At 37.5% G+C, this 20,022-nt stretch overlaps 1 protein-coding gene across 1 annotated transcript in view; it reads right to left on the bottom strand.

Annotated features, from left to right (window-relative positions):
* Positions 1–20,022, bottom strand: part of CDH18 (cadherin 18) — a 287,897-nt gene that overhangs the window by 24,922 nt on the left and 242,953 nt on the right. The window contains exon 8 of the mRNA XM_016224168.2: positions 9,222–9,358. Coding sequence (XP_016079654.1) covers positions 9,222–9,358 — 137 coding nt within the window. The remainder of the gene's footprint in view (positions 1–9,221; positions 9,359–20,022) is intronic.

Genomic DNA, 20,022 nt, shown 5'->3' with positions numbered 1-20,022 from the left:
GCTGCAGCAGGACTTTTGGCAAAAGACAACTTTATGATGGCACTCTTTGCTAAACTCATTAACTTACAGAAAAATGAAAAATGAACACCAAGGCATGACATGAATGCTAAAATGGTACTTTTTGTCATATCAAGGAAATTACATGTTATTCAGAGCTGGAGTGGGAGAAAGTTGTCAGAATTCATTGTATGCTGTCGGAGTCTGAGGGATGAACAATCCGCTTCATCATTAATCTAAGAAAAGCACAGCAGTTGGTAAAAAAAAAAAAAGTCGCACAATTTTTAAAAAGTTCAAGGTTTCAAATCTAAATAAATTTGGAGAAAATAGAAAGTAAAGTTCTCTACACAAAGGATCATTTCCTTCTTATGGAGGAACATACGCAGTGTGTAATGTCAAGTCCCACTTGGGGAACATCAAGAATAATTTAAATAGAACTTAGCATAAATTCACATAGAACTCTGGTAGATTTCAAAATATTATAGTTAGTAGTTTAAAATATGCCTTAAACACAGTCTTCCCATTTTTCAGTGAGTTTGTTAATTCTGATTCCATAAGTTCATTATGGAGCTGAAAACGTCTGCTGCCTAGTGACTTCATAGTTGCCCTAATGTGGCACCATGTATTACACAAATACCACAGTGCTACGACTGAATATAGTATTGGTACACTAAGATGCTGGACAGATTTGCAGCCCAAGGGCTGTAAGGGCAGATACATTTTCAGCTGACATTATGTCTATTTAGCATAAAAAAATATTATTTTTTTTTGGTGGGTAAATTTTAAGAAACAGCTGACATGGGAGAAGATCTGAAAACCAAGTAGATGCTACCTTTCGTGAGAGACATTAGCATTTGTAAGGGAAATCTCCATTCATAAGAGCATCTCCCTTGCTATTAGAGGAGGAGGGGTGGGGAATGATGACCTTATCTCTAGGAACTCTTATCAGTGCAGATGACCACTACTAAAATCTGCATCAACCTTACCCTCCTTCAGTGTGCTTTCCCTGGCAACTACCCAAAACTGACTTCCCCCACTCCCAATAATTTTTATCTTCAGCTGAAAATGGTATTTAAGGTGGTGGCTTCAGCCATTTCGGTGAGTCACTCAGTTTTCCTGGGTCTCTTCTCTCCCATCTATACAGAAGGTACATGTGTTATTAAACATCTGCTTGCTTTTTTCCTATTAGTCTTTTATTGCAGGGATGTCCAAGCCAAGAACATAAAAGTACAGAGAAAACATTTATTTTCCCTCCCCTACAGAGCAATGGGCTAGACCACATAGCCCAGGTAGCTACAGGCTGGACCATCCGGGTTTGTGTACCTACACTCTACGATGTTCACACAAAGGTGTTTATTCAGTTCTGTTCACACAAAATTGCCGAAGGACGAATTTCTCAGAATTGATCCCCATCATTAAGCTGCGTATGACTGTATAAGCCACTCCCCCAAGGAGTTTTGGTAAAGGGAATATAATAACAGAATTGTATTGGGAGGGAAACACTGAAGATGCATTTTCAGTTTTTGTTGGCAAGAGTTAATTTTGTTTTCAGATAGGAATTAAAACCTACTTATAAGGGGATTATGGATCAGATGGGGAAATGAAGATGCAGGAAAGAGAAAAACGACTGACAGTGCAGTGTCTCTGAGCAAGCAAGAAAGGGCAGGACTCGGCACACCAGGAGGTGGTCAGAAACGTGGCCTGGGGAATTTACCAACAGCGGCCTGAGGGCAGGCGGACTCCTGCAGATTAAAGCGCAGACTAATTAGATTGGCGGACGCGATGGCAGAAACCTGTGGAAACCCTTTTCGGATTTCTCTTATTTTATAATTCATTAGAGAAGCAGGGTTATCTGTGGCATGTAAGGACATTGGGAGAGGTGCTGAAAATTTGAGGAGGGAGGAAAACTATAAAATAAATCTCTAGCAGCGCTATATATAATTGCTTCAGTTATTCAAGGTGTTTTGTTCTAATTCTTACAGAATTTTATACTGAGATTGGCAGAGCGCAATTAGCAAGCCCTCAAATGTACTGGCGTATTATGTAAATAACTAAATGACAACAAAGGACAGAATGAGCAGGTATTGCAATGGCCTCACCGCCCTTCTCCCGTGTGCAGGACCCGAGAGGCTGGAAGGCTATTGAGGGCAGGTGAAAGTGAAATACGGGCCTTGATGATCTTGAGCCAATGCGGATAAACACGTACCTTTTGCCATAATAATTAATCCAACTGTAGGCACATTTCATGAATTAAATACAATTTTTAAAGACAGTGAATGAAAATTTTAAAATGACCTAATTGGAGTAACACTTTTTGTTGTTAATCTTCACCTGAGGATATATTTTTTTTTCCCATTGGTTTTCAGAGAGAGTGGAAGGGAAGGAGGGGGTGGGGAGAGGGAGAGGGAGGGAGGGAGGGAGAGAGGGAAACATCATGTGTCTCTCTCATGGTTGCCTCCTCCAGGTTCATGCCCTTGCCCAGGGATTCGAACCTGAGACCCCTTGGTCCGAGGGCGGACACTCTAACCACCGAGGAACCCAACCAGGGCTGGAGTAACATTTATAACGGTTATTCAAAACGACAATTTCTCTTGCCTTGGTTATGAATGAGTTTACCCCACTTTAAGGTGGCATTCATCCTGTTAATATATTACAAATTAACAAAGTATTTGTTGTGTGTTACTATAATGTAGCAGCACTAAAGGAAAAGATAAGATCAACAGAAATGCAGAAAAGGAAAAGTCACAGAGAACTGGAGCTGGAGATCTGATCCAAGTGAGTCTAAATCCTAATCTACATGCGAACTTGACTGGTGCCTGGGCCAATAAATTCATTTTACCTTAGAACAAATTAAATTAGTTTCAAGTATTTCTTAGTAATCTGTTTCATGGAACTAGGTAACTAATGCCCTGACACACATGTATAAAAATATGTCAGAAAAGTATTTTATTTTATTACTCTAGATCACGCTTAAAGCAATACCCATTTCTTTGTGTGCTAAGGGAAAAGTGCCAATGAGGATGCTTTGTCTGCTAAGGGAAATTGCTAATAGGAACAGATTCGTGGAAGACAACTTTCATATAACAAAATAGGCACACTCACAACAGCAAAGTAATGCACTGAAGCTAAAGGGACATAATACCTACCACCCACTCTTCAGTAACAAGGTTTTGTATTGCTAGACGCAGCCGCGAACAAAAATGAGTCTCAGTTTAAAAGGCAACAAAGAATGAGTTCATAAAATCTAAATTTGCTTTCCATCACCTGAAGTTAATAACTGGACTAAATTTGAAATTTGTGGATCCTAATCTTTGAATATGTTTGCCTGAGGATTGAAAAGCACACCCGAGCAACATTCAACTAATAAAGAATGTGAAAACGTTGGTGTCTGGACTAAGGGATGTGTATGATCTGAATAAAGTAAAAATGAAACAGAGCTGAGGCAAATATTCATATCAAAGCAACAACATGAAGTTACATGAAGTTGTGTAATTTGTGAGCTCTGGTGACAGCAGTGTCTTTCAGACTCATTAGATGTACAAAAAAACGTGCCATCTCTGGACTTTGGCCCCTTTGGAAACACAACTGCCATGCAAGCAACATATAATACAGTCTCGATGTGTATTGATCAGGTGGAATAAGTTCTCGCAGTGCACAGAACGAGAAGAAATAGGATGTTTGAAGGAAACGGGAAATACTCAGCTTTGTGATCACTGAATTGCGGAGTGAGTGATACATTTGTTGGGCAGTTAAGGTGAAGAAATGAGGGGCAAGGGATATTCATGTATGTGACAAAATTTCCTTAACCAAATTTTGTGTCAGGAAAATTGCTAAATATTTGGGAATTCTAGGATTAACCAAAGATGAAACAGACCTGACCCCTAGACTTGAGAGGCTCACAATCTAGTAGAGATGGAAAATATTACACTAAAATGCAATAGGTACTATACTTAAGACGAATAAGCGGTAAGAGCTGAATTTAAGGCATGCATATGCTTAGAGGGTAGAAGGAAAGGCGTGGTAAAATTTGCCTGAGAAGTTGAGAAAGGTTTCACAGATGTGGTGAGATTTGAAATAGTTCTTAAAAGTAAATAGCTGCTTGTAAAGCAGAAAATGAGCAGAGGGCATTGAGAGAGGAAAGGGTTACAAAATTACCGAGACAACGCAGCCTGTTTGAGGACCCGTGACTACGATGTGATATACGTTTTTCAGAAGATTAAGCTGAAGATCGAGAGGGCCAAGCCTTAGAATGAAAGCCACAAACGTCCTCTGCGGGGTCCACCTCTGAGGCAGTCGGGACAAGTCTGCGTGCGCACATGCATGCCCGGATTAGCACTCAATAGAGCAAAGCACAGGCCATATCGTGATCAGAAACTATGGTTTGTGCACTTCACTGACATGATCATCACATAGGTCAGTGGTCCTCAGACTTGAGCGTGCATGGGCGTCACCTAGGCAGCCTGATTAAACCTGGGATACTGGGTCAAAGCCAGTTTCCAATGCGGAGGTGCCCAGATATTGGGTGAAACATTATTCTCCGTGTTTCCGTGAGGGTCTTTTTGAGTAAAATTAACATTTAAATTGATAAACCACCGGATAGAGGAATTGTTCTCTCCAATGTGAGTGGGTCTCCCCAAAGAAAACAGAGATGACAAATAAGCACACTGAGACATCTTCCACATGCACATCATAAGGGACACGCAAATTAAAACCAGAAGATACCACTCCATACTCATTAGACTGGCCCCTATTAGAGTCCCCTGTTTTCAACAACACTGACAAGACCAAATGCTGGCAAGGGTGCAGAGCAACAGGAACCCCCATTCATTGCCGGTGGGAATGCAAAAGGAAAAAGCCACTTTGGAAGACTGTCTGTTGCTTACAGAGCTGAACACACTCTGCCTGTATAAGCGAGCAATTGTATTCCTGCATACAAAGGAGTCTGATGCTTCCTTCCACAAAACAACCTACCCATGGATGTTTACTGCAGCTTTATTCATCAATGCCCAAACTTGGAAGTTACCAAAATGTCCTTCAGTAGGTAAATGAATCAACTGGTACATCAGGCTTGGGAATATTGTTGAGTGCTAAGAAGAATTAAGCTATCGAGCCATGAAAAGACATGGAGGAACCTTAAATGTATATAACTAAGTAAAACTATTCAATTTGTAAAGGCTACATACTATATGTTTCCAACTATATGATCTTCTGTAAAAGGCAAAATTATGAGACCAATAAAAAGCTCAGTGGTTACCTGGGGTTGAGGTAGAGAGAGACTAATAGGCAGAGCACAGAGGATTTCTAGTGCAGTGAAAATACCCTGCGTGGTACTATGATGATGAATAAATGCCATTATATTATACATGTGTCCAAACTCACAGAATAGCAAGGGTTAACACTAAGTTAAACTACAGACTTTGGGGGATTATGATGTGTCCATGTAGGTGTATCAGTTTTAACAAATGTGCCCTCCTGCTGGGGGATACTGACAGGAGAGGATGCTAAGCTGCGTAGGGGCAGAGGGTGTGTGGGAAATCTCTGTACCTTCCCCTCAACTGCGCTGTGAACCTAAAGCTGCCTTTCAAATGAGCTTCCAAAACAGAATACACTAGCAAAGACACTGATAATGTGGCTGATGTTGAGGCTGAGATTTAAAAACAATTGTACATCGAAGAGACTTCAACGATATTTAACTAAGGCACTTAGGCCAAGTTATCAGTGCATAAGTGTGCAGTTTTCTAAACACAGTTTCACACAATGCGGCTATAAAATCTTAACTACGGCTCATTCTATATACTTGTTTATGATTAGGATTAAATTACATTTAGTATTGCTCACTGAGCTGCCTCTAAGGCTTTATTACCATCTATAAAATTCAGGATATTACAATTTACTATACTCTTTTACTTAGTAGATATGTACCAGCAAACAGCTAAAACAAACAAACAAAAAACAACAAAACGCCTTAGTAAGTACATATTTAAGGCATTACTTCAGTAAAAATGAGCATTTTCTTTGGTAATGATTGCACATAATACAATTTTCATGATATACATGAACTTACATATAATCATAAATTAGTTTCTACTTGATGTAAGTATTATTTGGACTGAGGTGAGATTCAGAGCAATCTCAAGTATGGTTTCTGATCAAAACACTACTGGTGTCGGACTTGAAGTTATTATATAATAAGTTCCCATTGTTTCTGACAAACACAAGCATCCTCTTCAAGAATTCTCCCTTCTCATGGAGCCTGTTCCAAAAGAACTGTGCAATCATTTTGCTCTTTATAATATTTCCATCGCCTCTTCTTGGATTAATCCATTTATTCCTTTATATTTTCAACTAATTAAAAAAATATGTCTATTGATTTCAGAGAGAGGAAGAGAGAGGGAGGGAGAGAGTGAGAAACATGAGTGATGAGAGTCATTGATTGGCTGCCTCCTGCATGCCCCCGACTGGGGATTGAGTCCGAAACCTGGGCATGTGCCCTGACCCAGAATCGAACCCCGTTCCCCTGGATCATAGGTTGATGCTCAACAGCTGAGCCACACCAGCCGGGCTCAACTAATTTTTAATGAGCTCTTAGCATTAAACAGTCATTGAATTGTTCTCAGGTGATGTAAAACATGCAATTCTATACCTATTGTGATTATTTTGAAAATGAAAATTAACCAAAGGATCATAATTGAACCCACTCATGTATGCTTTATAACACTCATTTAAAAGTAATTAGTGAATGTTTATTTTCAAAAGAAATATTATGTTGGAAAAAAAATCTAAATGGAAGCCACTCAAGCTAATATTGCAGAGGCAAAACATGAAAGGTAGAATAAAAAGACTAACATAGTACAATTATAGATTTGTCCCAAAGGACATTATAAAAGTGTATAAGCCACAATGAGCTATCACCTACACCCACTAGAATGATTATAATAAAAAAAGCTACATAATAATAAATATTGGTAACAATATAGAGAAATTGAACTATTTTGCTGTTGGGAATGAAAATATGGCCACTTTGGAAAACAGACTGGCAGTTGAGTTCATCAGATAGTTAAATATAATTCCCATATCTCACTCCTAGATATAGTCCCAAGAGAATTTAAGACATGTCTATACAAAAACCTTCTCATTAATAGTCATAGCAATATTAATCATATTAAGCAAAAGGTGGAAACAACCCAAATGGCTACTAAGTGATGAATGGATAAATAAAATGTGATATATCTATACAATGGAAAAAATTTTTTTTAGCAATAAGAAAGAATGAATTAATAGCACATGTTATGATGTGGATGAACTTTGAAAACTTTATGCTAAGTGAAATAAGCCAGTAATAACAAAGGACCACATATGATATAATTCTTTTATATGAAATGCCAATAACAGGTAAATGTATTGCTTTATTCTGCATGTTTATGTCCCCTAAAAATTCATATGTTGAAACCTAATCCCCAATTGATGGTATTAGGAGGTGGTGCCTTTGAAAAGTGATTAGGTAATATGGGTGGAGGCCTCATTAATGAGTTTAATGCTCCTATTGTAGAGACCTCAGACAACTTCCTTGCTCTTTTGCCTTGTGAGGATACCACTAGAAGGCAGCCATGGATAAATAGGGACACCCACCAGACACTGCATGTGACAGCATCTTGATCTTGGCCTTCCCAGCCTCCAGAACTGTTAGAAATAAGTATCTGTCATTTAAAGAACCTAGCTTATGTTATTTTGTTATAGTAGCCTGAACAGCCTAAAACATCTAGAGCAGTGATTTTCAACTGGTGTGCCAAAAATTTTTAAAACATGTAATACCTGACTATTTAGTCAGGGGCACTGATCTATTTTCCCTTAGATTGTCAAACAGAAAAATGACAACAGTCAACACAATGGCCTTCTGGTGTGAATGAATAAAAACTATGCCCTTTTTTTTTTTTTCCTGTCAGATTGGCAAAAAATGCAATATATTTTTTGGTGTGCTGCAGAATTTTAGTAACTAGTTGACGTGGACTGTGAGATGAAAAAGGTTGAAAACTGCTGATCTAGGGAAACAGAATCTAATTAGTGGCTTCCTAGGATGGGGCACATGTACCCTCTGAGGGCAAAGGAAAAAGAGAGCATAATTTCATGTTCCATAGCACATTTTTCTAATGTGAAGTTAATTTTTAATATGTGTATAGTTCTATCATGAGTACATAGAAATCTTTTCTAAATGCATACATAATTTCTGCAAACAATTCTAGACTTGGGGTAATCTAGACTTTGGTTTATCACTTAATATGTAAAGAAAGACTATTGTGATGATAGTAGATCCATTTTCTTAGTTTTATCCTAACTTCATTTGAACACAGTCATATACAACTTTTTAAACTCACAGATAATTATTGATATTTATGTCTGTGGGTTTTTTTCTTTTTTCTGAACTTAGGAGTTAACCACAGTGCATTATTCTGAATGGAAAGGAACATGAGTTTTCCTCAGCTATATCTCATATACTTTCAAAGAGGGGGTAGGCCTGCCTGTTGAAATTCCAAAAGTTATTATTTTACTGTAAGTTTTCTAGATGTTAATCGAAGCTTGAGGATGGAGTTACATGGATGAAATTATTCAAGAACAATGACCGCCTGGCAGGGTGTGGCTCAACGGTTGAGCGTTGACCTAGGATCCAGGCAATTGGGGTTCGATTCCCGGTCAGGGCACATGCCCGGGTTAAGGGCTTGATCAATGACTCTCTCATCATTGATGTTTCTATCTCTCTCTCTCTCCCTCTCCTTTCCTCTCTCTGAAGTCAATAAAGATATATTAAAAAAAAAAAAAAAAAAAAAAGAAGAACAATGACCAATTTTTGTTTCTTTTTCTTCTAAACTGTTGTAAGTGAAGTACCATTCTTGCAGCCCCTAGATAACTTAGTTTCAGGGAAGGCATAAGTACATGACGGAGGAAGTGTCCCAAGTAGGAGAACCAAATACTTTGACTCAGGCATGAGGAGTAAGTGTCCATGATGTCAATTTTTCACCACTATGCCAGGATTAAAGTAAAGGAAAATATATATGATTTATTCACTGTGTCTGTCAATGAGTAAAACTGTATCTGATACATTCTGTGCACTCTCTTAGATCCTGGCATAAAAAATAAAAATGGTAAGAGACCTGCTTATGAGAAAATCTCAGTATGAATCTTCACGTACAAGTGACATCTTTTCCTATGATACATAAAGTCAAATTTACCATTTTCTGAAGCAGCAACTGTGATGTTGTACCACGGAGTTTCTTCTCTATCAAGAACCTTTGTAGTCTTAATAGATCCAGTGTTGGCATCAATATTGAAAAATCTGTCATCTTCAGCATTGTAGTCAATGAAGTATCTAAATAAGAAAACAGATACATATTTTTTACTTGATGTTATAATATAAAAAATACAAAACTGAAACAATGGGGAAATTAAATTAAATATATTCAAATATTTAAATATATATTTAAATTATACATTTGGCTCATAAGATCTGACTGGCAACTTCATATTTGCATAGGACTGACATCTATTATTTTTCTTTATCTCAGTTTGTCCTTAATGCTATGATTAGTTGAATTACTAATTAAAAAAACCAGAAACCTACCAAATTCCATGAATAGAATAGTAGATAATAGAAATACAGTAATTAATAAGGGAGAAATCTGGGAAATCTATAGTACATTGGAAGAAAAATTAAATGCATAATAAAATTTCTTGTTGCTACATGTATAAACTTTTAGGACAGAAGATGTCAGAGACTAATTTATATTAGAGTTTCACTATAGCTCGAGGTTTGAAGATGAATATAAAATGAAACACAAAACATTTCAATTAATCACCATTGCATGTCCATCACCTAGCATGCTTTTTTAGTCACAGGGTGAGAAATGAAATAAACTGGAGGGAGGTTGCATTACTGGCCACGACTCTTCCTTCTCGGGCTCATGCAATGTGGCAGGGCTCTCCCGCATCAGGGGTGGCCTTCTGCCTACTCTGGTAATAGGACGATCTGAAAGCAACGGTCCTACATCTGTTTGGGTGTGGGTTTCATGAGACTTTGTATAAGCACATGCCACAGCTAGTCCACTGGTCCCAGCAGGAAGATGAGGCCCGTGGGCAGAGCTGTCCCCGTTCAGGATGCCCAGCCTGCCTCAGAACTACCTGGTAAACGGGCAGACGCCTGATGGGACGCACCAGGGAGAAACAGAGGCAGCGAACAAATGCCGCCCGAGGCCAGCTGACACTCAGCTAGCTTGCAGGCGCACACACGTTGGATATAAATCACTTTCTTCTTTAGCCCTGAGTTTTGGGGTTTAACATTATTCAGCAATAGTTAATTAACATAAATATGAATAAATAATATAGTAAACAATCATATGTCCTAGAAATGTTCCAAACCACAAGGAGAGAAGAAAAGTCTTCTCTCCTTGAATCTCTAATACGTCTGCCCTTTTTCTAAGTCTCGGCTTAAGTAACATTTTATCTCGTCCTGAAGAAAAAAGTGAACTATTATGTGAAAAGTGCCAGGGGGAGAATGTTTGAATGTAGAAAACAAAAATGCAAAGAAAAAGCTTGACTTGCTTTAAAAACAAAAGCATGTTTCAACACAGCCAGCGGACCGCGTGAGGCTGACGGGCATGTGGTGGTCTGAGAAAGCCCTACAGTGCGTGGGAAGGCGTTTTTACCTGTTTAAAAAAGCGATGGCGTTCCCCTAACACGATATTTATGTTATGGGAATATCATAAATATCACAGTGACTGCTTTACAACTTGGACTGTAGAAATGCAGAAACAATTCAGAATAGAAATTATGCTATTTTGGTTTTTTTGTTTTAATCTTCACCTGAGGATATTTTTCCTATCGCTTTTCAGAGAGAGTGGAAGGGAGGCAGGGAGGGAGGCAGGGAGGGAGGGAGGGAGAGAGAGAAACATCGATTTGTTGCCTCCCGCACACACCTCAATGCAGCCAGGGGATGGAGATCAACCTGCAACTGAGGTACGTGCCCTTGGCCGGGATCAAACCTGGGACCCTTCAGTCTGCAGGCCGATGCTCTAACCACTGAGCAAAACCGGCTAGGGCAGAAATTACGCTATTTTGGACAAATGTGGGGAAAAAGAAGGAAATGGAAACCAGTGTATATAATAATGCTATCTATCAAATACAACCTATAGAACTTTTTGTTGAAGTGGCATCAGTAAAGGGTAGAAATCACAAATAATTCAGTGTGTGTGTGCCTGTTGTGTGCATGTGTTTGGTCTACCATGTAGTTGTTAAGCCCATTCACTGAGCTGGATGAAGATGTAGGGGAAAAGCTCTCTTTGGGAGAAAAATAATTTGGGAGAAATCAGTCATGTTGACCCATTATGCCCTAGATGTCAATTAGATAAGCGTGCGTAATGAAAAGCAGAGAATTAGGCGTGGGTGTGGCATTCAATCATGTTTTCTGAATAGGAAATATAAATGTGAGATATATCAGCCTAAATTTAAGGTGAAGGGCACAGAGTAATCTCATCTGGGAGAGAACTATAAGAATGAAGGAAGGGAAAGATTGAGCACTGAGCACCCAACCTTTTGGGTCTGAAGCTGCCCAGCATCTGTGTAAAAGGAAGTGCAAGTAAAAGGAGAGAAAACAGCCCAAAGGGAGAGAAAACTGGGAGAGGCGAGGCCACAGAGCAAGCAGGGGAGCACAGGGGTAAGGGGGCAGCTACCGTGAATTCTGTGAAGTTGAGTGAGGTGAGTCAAGGTTGGTTGGATTTGGCAGGATGGCCATGAGAAGAAAAGTGTCCACATGATATGGAAGGATGGGAGTTTTATTACAGTGGATTCAAGAGGGTATTGAATTGTGAATATATGGAGCCCATGAGTGTGACACCTTGTTTGACATCATTACCTGAAATAGAGAGCAGAAAAATGATGACTTATGTCATCAGAGATTGGGTTCAACAGATTATTTATTTTTTTTCTGTTAAGGAAAATATTAAGCACTGTCTTTCTTGAAGGGAATTATTATTTTGAAAGAGTGAAATATCTAAAAAGGTGTGTAGTAGGATTAGGTTCCGGAGCACAGATATAAAGATTTCTATTGAAAGCAAGAGGCACTTCCATTTTAGCATGGGGAACATCTCAGAAGTTGGGTGAGTATATTGAATAGGTAATTGTGGGGGGTGGCAATATCACAAAATTCATCTTACTTTATGGAACAGAGTATAATTGGGACACAACCCCGTGCCTCTCATAGGCATAATATGTTAACAAAATACATAGAACATATTGCTAAGGTGTAAAACCTTAGACTACCTGTGGATACACATGCCCAAACCTGGCAGAAGATACTAATATCACCATGCAGATTAAGACCAAAGAGCATCCCACTAAAATCTAAAGTTACTATTAACCTGTCTTTGAGAAACTTTCCATTTGGGGGCCTTCCAGAGAACAACAGCTTCTGTATCCAAAAGTTGAACCTGAAATTGAAACATTATTCAAACTCAAAGTTTCCTGCAGCAACTATCAGCAAAACTCCAGATTATGTTTCTATCAAGACACCCCTATGAAATATGGCAGAATATGCTCCGCTTTCGAACTCTGATCAATTCGGCGCTGTCAGTCTGTCCCTCTGTTTGTCAGCTAAATTAAGAATCTGAAAATGTGCAGTTTCTTTATCAGAGTAACCCCCATCTCTTCCACACAGAGCTTTCTGATATAAGGGCTAGTATTAGTGGTTAAATGCTTTTAGAACAAATATGTTTTTATTTGAATTTAAAGAAGAAAACCTATGTTTAAATATTTTTTTACATGGTAGGTATAATGCTACGCATGTGTCCTCTGACTCAAGTCATTTCATTTTAAATTTTCTTTGCAACCTAACCCCCTGGCGAAATCTACAATGTAAGGGCTAGATATCAGCTGTGATCCGATCCAAAGGGTCTTATTCATGGAGTTGCAACTGAATTTCAACTCAAGAAGAACTAAATAGTTCTGCTTGACTACCTTTGGATTTCTGCCTAGCCATAGAAATAAAAACTCAAAAAAGGAAACAGAAATGTTAGAAAAAGGAGACTCTTCAAAACTATCTGAGGAGATTAAATGTAGGATAGTTTAATGCTAACTATTTAAAATAAATAAGTGGCATGGCTCAATTAAGCTGTTCATCAAACAATAAAAGATAGATGAAAATATTCTCAGTAGGTAACTTTCAAATAATTTTTACAATAAAATCTATTTCTTTCCTTCTGCGAACCTTCAAAAAGTAAACATGGCATCTTAGTACTTTATAGGCTTATATATATTTAGTTCGTTTGCAGATGATAATATTAATTTGATATTTTGAAAAACATCCAACAAGTATAATATCTAGTAACCATTTCCCTAGAAGACATAGGTTCTAAATTGGGATTAATGGTAGAACCTAAAAATTTCAAGTTTTGAGAATTTTTTTATATTCTAGTACATAGTTTTCAAAAATAAACCAGTGAAGCTAGACTATATATAACTGAACAAGACTTTTATACATATTCTTCAAATTCTATTCTCCCCCTTAATACAAACTATATAGGGGTGATATGTGAGACTGGAAGAAAATACTAATATACATATATGAGTCACTTATAAAAGCAATCTGGTAAGAGGTAATAAAAGCTAACATTTATGGAGCACTTACAATGTACTGCATCACCCTTTAAGTGTTTTCTGGATTTTAGTTCGTTACATACTGAAAACAACTGCATGAGATCACTATTATTTACAGCCCCTTTTCACAGAGGAGAAAACTGAGGCACGGAGTGATGGAGAATGTTATCCAACATTAAGGAGCTAGTTAGTGCAAGAGATTGAAATATAAATCTAGGTCTATTACATAATATCTATAAGCTCCTTTTCGAAACAGTAGACAATATTTGAAGCTTTATATATTTATTCAAAAATATTTATTTGAGGGAGTACAGGAACTAAAAATAACATTAAAAAGAGAAGAAACTGCAAAACCTGAGAATTATTTAGATATCTATTTAGTTGGGGAAACAAGTAAGGAAAAAGAAAAATAAAGTATTTGCAAACTAATGCGAGTGATGCCCAGAGAATAAATATGCTCATAATAATTCAGTGAGAAAATTGAAAAGAAAATGCATTATATTGAAATAAGATGAAAATTCATTATTCAAATTAGAATATATGGGCCAACAAATAGGGAAACAAATTATGACAATAGCAAACAGTCGCTCTCAATAGTGATTACCTTTATTCAAGTATTTTCTTCCAGAGAAGCTACTTTAAACCAATTACCCAGTTCATCATTTGGCACTCAATTCCCCTTTTATTATGTAGGCACAGATTCAAGAAAATTTTAGGCATGTTAAAGTGCATTGGAACAGTTCTTTTTCATTTCAATAACAAAATTTCACTCCTCAGTAGCACTTATTTTGATTATAGTTTGTCCATTTCACCATAAGAAATTAATTGAAAACTTATGTAATGAAAATCTTACAGTGACTTACTTAGAGAAAAGTCAGTTGGCTTCAAGTATAGGCAATTTCTCCCAGATGTCACACTTGAGATACTTGCAGACACAGAATGTGAGTGGTAAAGCAGATTTATTTGAGAGTTTGCCTCCCAAACAGCTGGTTTTGTAGCTTTGACTGACCTTGACTAATAGGTAGGATCAAGTTTGATCAATATACACCCTGTGGGATACTTTAGCTGTGTGGCTTTGTCTTTAACAACAACAAAAAAACCAACCAACCAACCAACCAACCAACCAACCAACCAACCAACTAACCAACCAACCAACAAAAACACACCTGCAGTACAGCTCAGATTCATTAAAAAATGTAAGGTTCCCTTTGTTCATTTTTGGTTATAGCTTATCCCACAAGTCATGAATCCAGAAAATAATCTTTCCAAAAAAATAAAACATGAGGATCTTGTCACTTGATAAATAGTGTAGCGTGCCTCATAAAATGGGCAGGACTGGGAGCACATAGATATTTTGGAAAGCTTTTTAATTTTCTGAACCCAAACAACCCAATGAAACAACTAACCAAAGTAAAACTCTGGCATAAGAAATGATGTTTCCCCATCTGTTATTTACTCCTGTAAATTACTAAAATATCATACCTCCTAATAATCCTGAGTTCTAGAAATTCTATCGAACCATTTAAAACATTTTTTTTATCTCTTTAAAATATTCACATGAAAGCTATTTAGGATGTTTAGTCTCTGGTCAGTAGTCTAACAGAGTGTCCCTAAGCTAGGGCTTAATTATTCATTCCAGTGCTAAATGAGTTAGTTACACCAGCCTGTCCAAAAACCATGTTCTCTTCCTAGGGTCAGGACTGCGATTTGGGAAGGTTACCACTATATGCTAGGCTGTTAGATAAATTTGAGCCAAGTAAATGGGAAGAATTTATAGGTCTTTGTATTTATCAAAGCAGGGAAAGTGATCATATTCTTATCCAATCTCTATGATTCATCAGCTGTGTGATTTGGAGCCAGTCACGTGGTCCTCAGTCTATAGATATCTTCATCTATATAAAAACAGGGTTGTCTCAGACATCTTCAGGTCTCCTTATATTCTCAAATGTCAAATTCTCATTACATTTAGCAGTGAAGTTCTTAGTTAATGTAAATATGCCAACTTGGCCATATGAAATGTGATACAGTTATAAAATACAAGTTACAGACAAAGACTCTCTCTGTACTTGATTAGTATTAAATATCCCTAATGAGTTAACTCTTTTGTATTAGAAGACCCAGTGATTCCACTTCTGGAATTTTTCTGAAGAATCCTGAAACACTAATCAGAAAGAATCTATGCACTCCTATGTTCATAGCAGCATTATTTACAATAGCTAAGATCTGGAAACAGCTCAAGTGCCCATCAGTAGATGAGTGAATAAAAAAGCTGTGGGACATTCACACCATGGAATACTACACGCAGCTGTAAAGAAGAAGGATCCTGTACCCTTTGGGACAGTATGGATGGTCCTGGAGAATATTATACTAAGTGAAATAAGCCAGGCAGAGAAAGACAAGTATCACATGATCTCACTTATATGTGGAATCTGAAGAACTTAATAAACTGATGAACAGAATAGATTCAGTGACATGGAAGCATGGATCAGACTGAGGAATGTCAGAGGGATGGAGGAGGGAGGGTGGTGGAGGGGGAGAGAGTAACCAAAGAATTTACATGCATATATGCACAACCCAAGGACACGGACAATGGTGGAGAGAGGGACTGGGGAAGGGGATGGGATGGGGTGAAGTGGGTCATTGGGGAGAAAAGGCGACACCTGTAATATTTTAAACAAAAATAAAAAATTTTAAAAATTTTAAAAAAAGATTAAAAAAATAAATGAAATGTTATAACAGATTTGGTCTGCAGAATAAAGCTCATATATGAGATGTTATCTTGAACAGAAACATGTTTTGAAAGTTTCTGATTATTCTTTGTCTTTCTTTTTGAAAGTCTGAAAGTTTTTACTCTTCAACTTTGTGGTATAACCTTGTTATTATTCTGAGATATCTCTTAATTTTGCTGCTATCACATTTACTATTAGGTATTCCTAACTTCCAAGTCATCATGAGTTGTGTGAAATTTTCAGAGGAGCATATAAAGGAAACACACCAGTAAGGATGCAGTGAGTATACTGGGGACACTTGCTCACTGAAGCTACAACTAAACTCAGAATGGGCTATGAAAACACTTCTAATTCTCTGCAACTCTTCTTTTTTTTAAAGGCATTTTACAAAGTTGTTTTTTTTTTAAATTTGGCAAATATTTCCAACTCTAATCACAAATGCATTTCTAACGTTAGCATATAAATGGGCTATTGCATTCTAAATAGTGTCATGTTGAGCATTTGAAACAATTAAGCACAATATTTGTTATTTCCTTCTGATTGCTTTAAAGTTATTATAGAAATAAAACATTAAAATGTTATCAACAATAAGTAAATGTGTAGATAAATTCAGATTATAAATCATAGTGGAAAAGAAGCTAGGATGGTAGAATGCATATATAAATTCACACTAAAGCTCTTCATCCTATGAAAAATTGTTCATTTAGGGCTTCAAAAATGTCCTTGTGTTGCACTAAATCAAGTACTGTATGACTTAGCAGCATTATATTTACTACCATATGTTGTGGTATAAAAAGAAACTAGACTCTTTCCAGCATCTTTTTTCAGTGTAAGAAATGCATCCAAATAGTAGACCCCAGGTCCTGGCATTAATCAATGGCTTTCTGACCCTGTAAAACATCCATCAGTTTCCTACTTTGTGATACTTGACTTCTATAAATGCAATTGTTTATGATTATTATTAGTAGTAGTAGTAGTAGCTGTTAAAATATATAAAAGGCCTGGCATTCGGACTTTAAAAATAAACAAATAGGGTTTCCAGAGTAAACCACACTGGATTTAAATCCAAGATCTGCCATTTTATCACTGTGTAAACTTGGCCAAATTACTTAACTTTCTGGGCTTTAGTTTCTTCATCTGTAGAATGGGACTAATAATACATTCTCCTTAGTGTTCTTACAAGGGTTTGGGGCATGCTATATAAATTCCCTAGCTCACAGATAAGCCACAAATGCTCACTATTTTTAATAGCCACATGATATAAGATCACATTTCCAGAAAGCTCTCTAGCTTCTCATGTCCAACCCAAAATTGCTCCTCTCACCCTGGCCAGATGGCTCAATTGGTTGGAGCATTGTCCTGTACACCAAAGGGTTGTGGGTTCAATTCCCAATCACGGTACATACCTAGGCTGCAGATTTGACCCCCGGTTGGGGCTTGTACAGAGGCAACCGATCAATGTTTCTCTCCCACACTGATTTTCTCTCTCCCCCGCCAGCCCTCTTTCTAAAAAAGAAATCGATAAAATCATATCCTCGTGTGAGGATTTAAAATAAATAAACACACACACACACACACACACACACATATTGCTCAACTCTCAGTAGCTACTGGGGAAATTCTGATTTCCATTTGCAGCATGCCAGCAAGTGAGCACAGCCCATTTAAATCAAGGGTTTCTTCATTGCAGATAAATAGCCTGGTTCTGATTTTACTTTTTTAAAAGGTGGTGATTACATATTGCTGCCAATTGTGCATTCTTGTTTTGAGTTGAAAGAGACAGAAGCTAGACACAGTACACTCTTAGAAATCTGAAGAGTCTTACTAATAATTTAGAAAATTGAAATACAAAAGACTGAAATCGGGAAGCTTTTCACAAATGCCTGTAAGACTCAAACTCCCTTTCATTATCAATTCTACAGACTTGGAGTTAATTGAGTTTCAGGGCACATTGCAAGGTACATCTCTTCACTGTGCTTTTCCTTAATTAGTACAAATGTTTGGTCCCTGAGAAAGGTGGAAGTAGAAGGCTTGCTTTTGTGTTTGTTAATGTTTTCTGTTTTTTATTCACTGTTTGCACCCAGAGGCCCATGTGAATGACACATTTTTGTTAAAATCAAGAATAAATATTATGTAAATCATACCCCGAAACAGCAGCTATGGAGTCTAATTATTTTAAAGTAGCTTAGAGAAGGGTTTATTTTGGTTGTCTAACCAAAACAAAGCATTACGAGTAATGCATATGCTAATGGTTTGTGCTTCTCAATATTAGCATTTGGAGACAATACACTAATGATCTTTGTATCCCAACAGCTGGGAGAACATATTTAACATGGTGGGTGTTCAATTAATGCTCCCAATAATATGGAGCAATTACTGAGGCAACTAATAATATCATGGGACAATCAATTATATATAAATAATTTGTTATTAAATAAAATGTATAGTTTGAAATACTACACGGCTGTGCATGTATGTGAAACACATACTGTTATATATTTCCCAAAAATACCTTTTCAAAATCTCTTTCCACAAGTAAAATTAGCACCCCAGTTTTACCAGTGTACCAGTCAGTTTGGTTTCCTCTGCAGGGTTTTTCAACCCCAGCACTACTGACATTTTCGACCAGGTAATTCATTGTTGTGAGCACCATCCCTGGCCTCTACCCACAGATGATGGTAACTAGCATTCCTCCCCCAGTCACGACGACCAAACATGTCTTTGGACATGTCAAATGTCCTCCAGTGGAGGAAACTTAGACCTTGGTTGAGAACCACTGTGCTGTGTGGAATGCATGTTTCGGGGTATGCTGGCAACCATAGAGCAACAGTGAAAGAAGTTTGTCCCTGACCTAATTTCTTGCACCTTTGGCCTACCTTTTGGCACATACATGCCACTCTTCATAGCATTTTAAAAATTCATTATTGCCTACTTTGAATTGCAAATCTTCCCATCATTGCTTTGATTATATTTGTTTATACTTGCCCGTCGTTTCTTCTCTGCCCCACTGATATTGCTGGATAAATGTCAAAGAGGTCAGCACAAGGCCTGTTCACGGTTTCTCTCTGGCTTCTCCCTACAACCTCAGCACTTGCCCGTCTCGCACAGGTAACCTGTGCTCCTCGGGCACAGAAACTACATTACCTTACTCTAATTCTTCATCTGTCTCATCCTTAACCTGGGTTTGGAGCCTCAGTTCAATCTTCAGCTCATTCTGTCTGGAAGATGTTGTGCACACTTTTTCCGTGCACACTTTCGTATCTTTATCACCCTATCAAAAATGCAATTTTTTCAAGTTTATCTCTCCGCTGGACTTCATGTTGCTGCTGCTGTGTGTGCATGCGTTAATTTCTTTATCATGAGGACCTCTGTAATAGTCGCATATGACAGGTGCTTTACCTATCACTTAAAACTGAATTCACCTCCCACCTTTTAATTAAAAGGTATAGACTATATCATTATCATTTTAATATTCAAAAGAAAGTCTTACCAATGTTTATCAAATACTTTATATGAAACTAACAGCATGAAATAATTTTATTCTCAAAGGCGCTGCCCCTTTTGGTAAAAAAAAGGGGGGCCACATTTGCAAATATCCTTTATAATAGCATTTTTAATATACTTAGACAAATTATACTTAATGTTAAGTATCAAAAAT

Source organism: Miniopterus natalensis, chromosome 3 (assembly GCF_054644295.1).
Source record: "Miniopterus natalensis isolate mMinNat1 chromosome 3, mMinNat1.hap1, whole genome shotgun sequence".
In the NCBI taxonomy this organism is placed as follows: domain Eukaryota; kingdom Metazoa; phylum Chordata; class Mammalia; order Chiroptera; family Miniopteridae; genus Miniopterus; species Miniopterus natalensis.
The sequence above is the reverse complement of the archived record's forward strand: the minus strand, read 5'-3'. Positions and strand labels throughout refer to the sequence as shown.